Raw genomic sequence first — 2,659 nt, 5'->3', positions numbered from 1 at the left:
AGCAGGATCACTGCTAGCAGAATCTGGCCTCCTCCAATAAGGTAAAAATGAGTAAAGATGAAATCTCAGGTCTGACTTCTAAGCTTTTTAAAAACGAGTAACACAAACGCCAGAATCCCTCGGTATTTGCGGAGGATTTAAAGCAGATCCCCCTGAAATGGGATTTGTTACACCCAACCTGAGGAGCAGGGGCGTGTGAGCTGTGTGTGTAACTCCTGTCACCCCTTCCCTCCCATCACAGGTCCGGCCGTGGTTCCTCACCAGTACTATGGAGTCACTCCCTGGGGGGTGTATCCTGCCAGCCTCTTCCAGCAGCAAGCGGCCGCCGCCGCCGCCGCCACCAACTCTGCCAGTCAGCAAACCACCCAGCAGGGCCAGCAGGGCCAGCAGCAGGTAAGGGCAGCACAGCAGCTTTCAAGGATCTCCATCTTTTGGGTTTTTTTTTTCCTAATGGCAGCTCCTGAGGCTTGAGCTCTTGAGTCCAGCCATCCCCCAGCACTGCCAGGTCCCCACTGCCCCGTGTCCCTCACACCACATCTCCACAGCTTGGAAACCCCTCCAGGGGTGGGGACTCCACCACTGCCCTGGGCAGCCTGGCAGAGCCCTGGGCAACCCTCCAGGGCAAGAAATTGTTCCTCAGGGACAACTGAAACCTCCCCTGGGGCAACTTGAGGCTGGTTCCTCTTGTCCTGTCACTTGTTCCTTGGGAGCAGAGCCCGACCCCCCCCCTGGCTCCAGGCTCCTGTCAGGAGCTGTGCAGAGCCAGAAGGTCTCCCCCGAGCCTCCTTTGCTCCAGGCTCAGCACCCCCAGCTCCCTCAGCTGCTCCTCCCCACACTTGGGCTCTAGACCCTTCCCCAGCAGCTCCGTTGCCCTTCTCTGGCCACGCTCCAGCCCCCCCAGGTCCTTTGTGGAATGAGGGACCCAAAACTGACCCCAGGATTTGAGGTGCAGCAAAACCCAAAATAACAGCAAAATGACTTGGTTTGGTGTCCGTGTGAGGACTTGGAGACCAAAGATCCAACACTGGATTTGCTGGTTCTGTAAGGTGAACTGTGCAGCTCTTTTGCTTAGTCCGCAGAAAAATTTGTAGAATTTCCCATCTAAAAAGGACAAAATTAAAGACATTAGTGAAGGTTTTTAATATCATAAAATCATGGAATGCTTTGGGTTGGAAGGGCCCTTGAAAGATCATCTAGGCCAGCCCCCCAGTATGATCTGCTCTTACCCCTTGAAGTGTGTTAGAGCTGAATATGGAGACAAGTGTCAGTTGGTTAAATGGAATTTGCTTTTTTTTTTAAAAAAAATAAGACAGATCACAGTGGGGGTTGGGAAGGGAAACTTTCCTTACCTACTTCCTGAATGAGGTGTGCTTCCTGGGGCTGGCACCATCCTGCTCTTCTGTCCTGGTCCCTGGGCAGTGGCAGCAGGGTGAATCCCATAGCCTCTGCTTTTCATTCTGCTGAAATTGTTTGGCACCTTTGTGGTGAATCACTGTGTAATTTCTTGGTCAGTTTTGTCTTTTTTGTTTTCCTTCTGTACATGGAATTGGACGAGGTGAATTTCCCTAACTTCAGTCAAGTAAAGTATTTTTAAGGTCTGGTATTTAATCATGATTTACCTCTGATGCAGGCAACACAAATGTGAATCTAGCAACTGCTGGAGCAGAAGGTGGAAACTGCTACAAGAATGAGCAGGGAACAATAATTTTCTTCCTCTAAGGAAAGCCACCCTGAAGGTTTTAGAGTGCTGTGTGGGACAGCTTGTTGATGTTGTTGCTGTGTGTTGATAGCTTGCTGTTTAAATCAGCATTTAAAAGCAAAATCCAAACTTTCAGACTAAAGTGGTGGTTGCTAAACCCATGGGACACCCTCTGCTGGGGTCACCAATGCTGGTCCTCACCCAGCCTTGGCTTTGTGCCCTTTTACCAGCCCCTGTGCCAGGGTGCTTGGAGACAGGAGGGGGCTGTTACCCCCCCCCAGCAGCACAGCAGCTCCTCCCAGGAACACAGAGCTGCCCTCCCTGCTCTGGGGGTGGCTGAGGGGGCATTGGAGAAGACAACAACTGCCAGCTGGGGTTATTAACTTCTGCTTGGAGATGTGGAGCAAAACCCAGTGTCTGGAAGGAGCACCAGGCCTCTTCTGGTGGTGAACGCAGGGGTGCTGCACACCAGTGACTGGGCTGGGGGTCAGGAGGGGGACACTTTGCTCCTGATGGAGTTAATCATCAACCCTCCCCACATGGCAGGCTGCAGACAGGAGCCTGTTGCTCAGAGCTCCCCCCATGCCCCCACGCATGGGTAAAGCAGCTTCAGGAGTGTGGTGAAGCCCTTGGTGCTTGGGCATGCAGCTGGGAGCCTGCCCCTGTGAGGAAGGGGTGTGCTCAGAGAGCTTCTGCAAAGGCTTACATTATTTTTATAGCCATGGGGGGTACAGTGGGGGTTGGTTTTAGTGCAAATGTGAGGGGATTTGGGTGAAATTTTTGAATGAAGTTTTTCTAGAGAAGGGCTGAGGCAGATGTTGGGAAACCTGGAGCGGTGATTCTGGATGGTTGATGTGTGAGGATTCCCACATCTCAGTGGTGTGTTTATAAAAGCTGCCAGCAAAGCTCTGCTCACATGGGACCCCACCTGGAGTACTGCATCCAGCTCTGGCGCCCCCA

The 2,659-nt window shown here is 52.4% G+C and overlaps 1 protein-coding gene across 1 annotated transcript in view; it reads left to right on the top strand.

The window, feature by feature from the left end:
• The window catches only part of LOC103768218 (pumilio homolog 1-like), a 53,382-nt gene that overhangs the window by 46,923 nt on the left and 3,800 nt on the right, over positions 1-2,659 (top strand). The window contains 1 exon segment of the mRNA XM_008935360.1: positions 242-393. Coding sequence (XP_008933608.1) covers positions 242-393 — 152 coding nt within the window.

Source organism: Merops nubicus, unplaced genomic scaffold, assembly GCF_000691845.1.
Source record: "Merops nubicus isolate BGI_N331 unplaced genomic scaffold, ASM69184v1 scaffold15022, whole genome shotgun sequence".
In the NCBI taxonomy this organism is placed as follows: Eukaryota; Metazoa; Chordata; class Aves; order Coraciiformes; family Meropidae; genus Merops; species Merops nubicus.
Note: the sequence above shows the minus strand (reverse complement) of the source record. Positions and strands in the feature narration are given on the sequence as shown.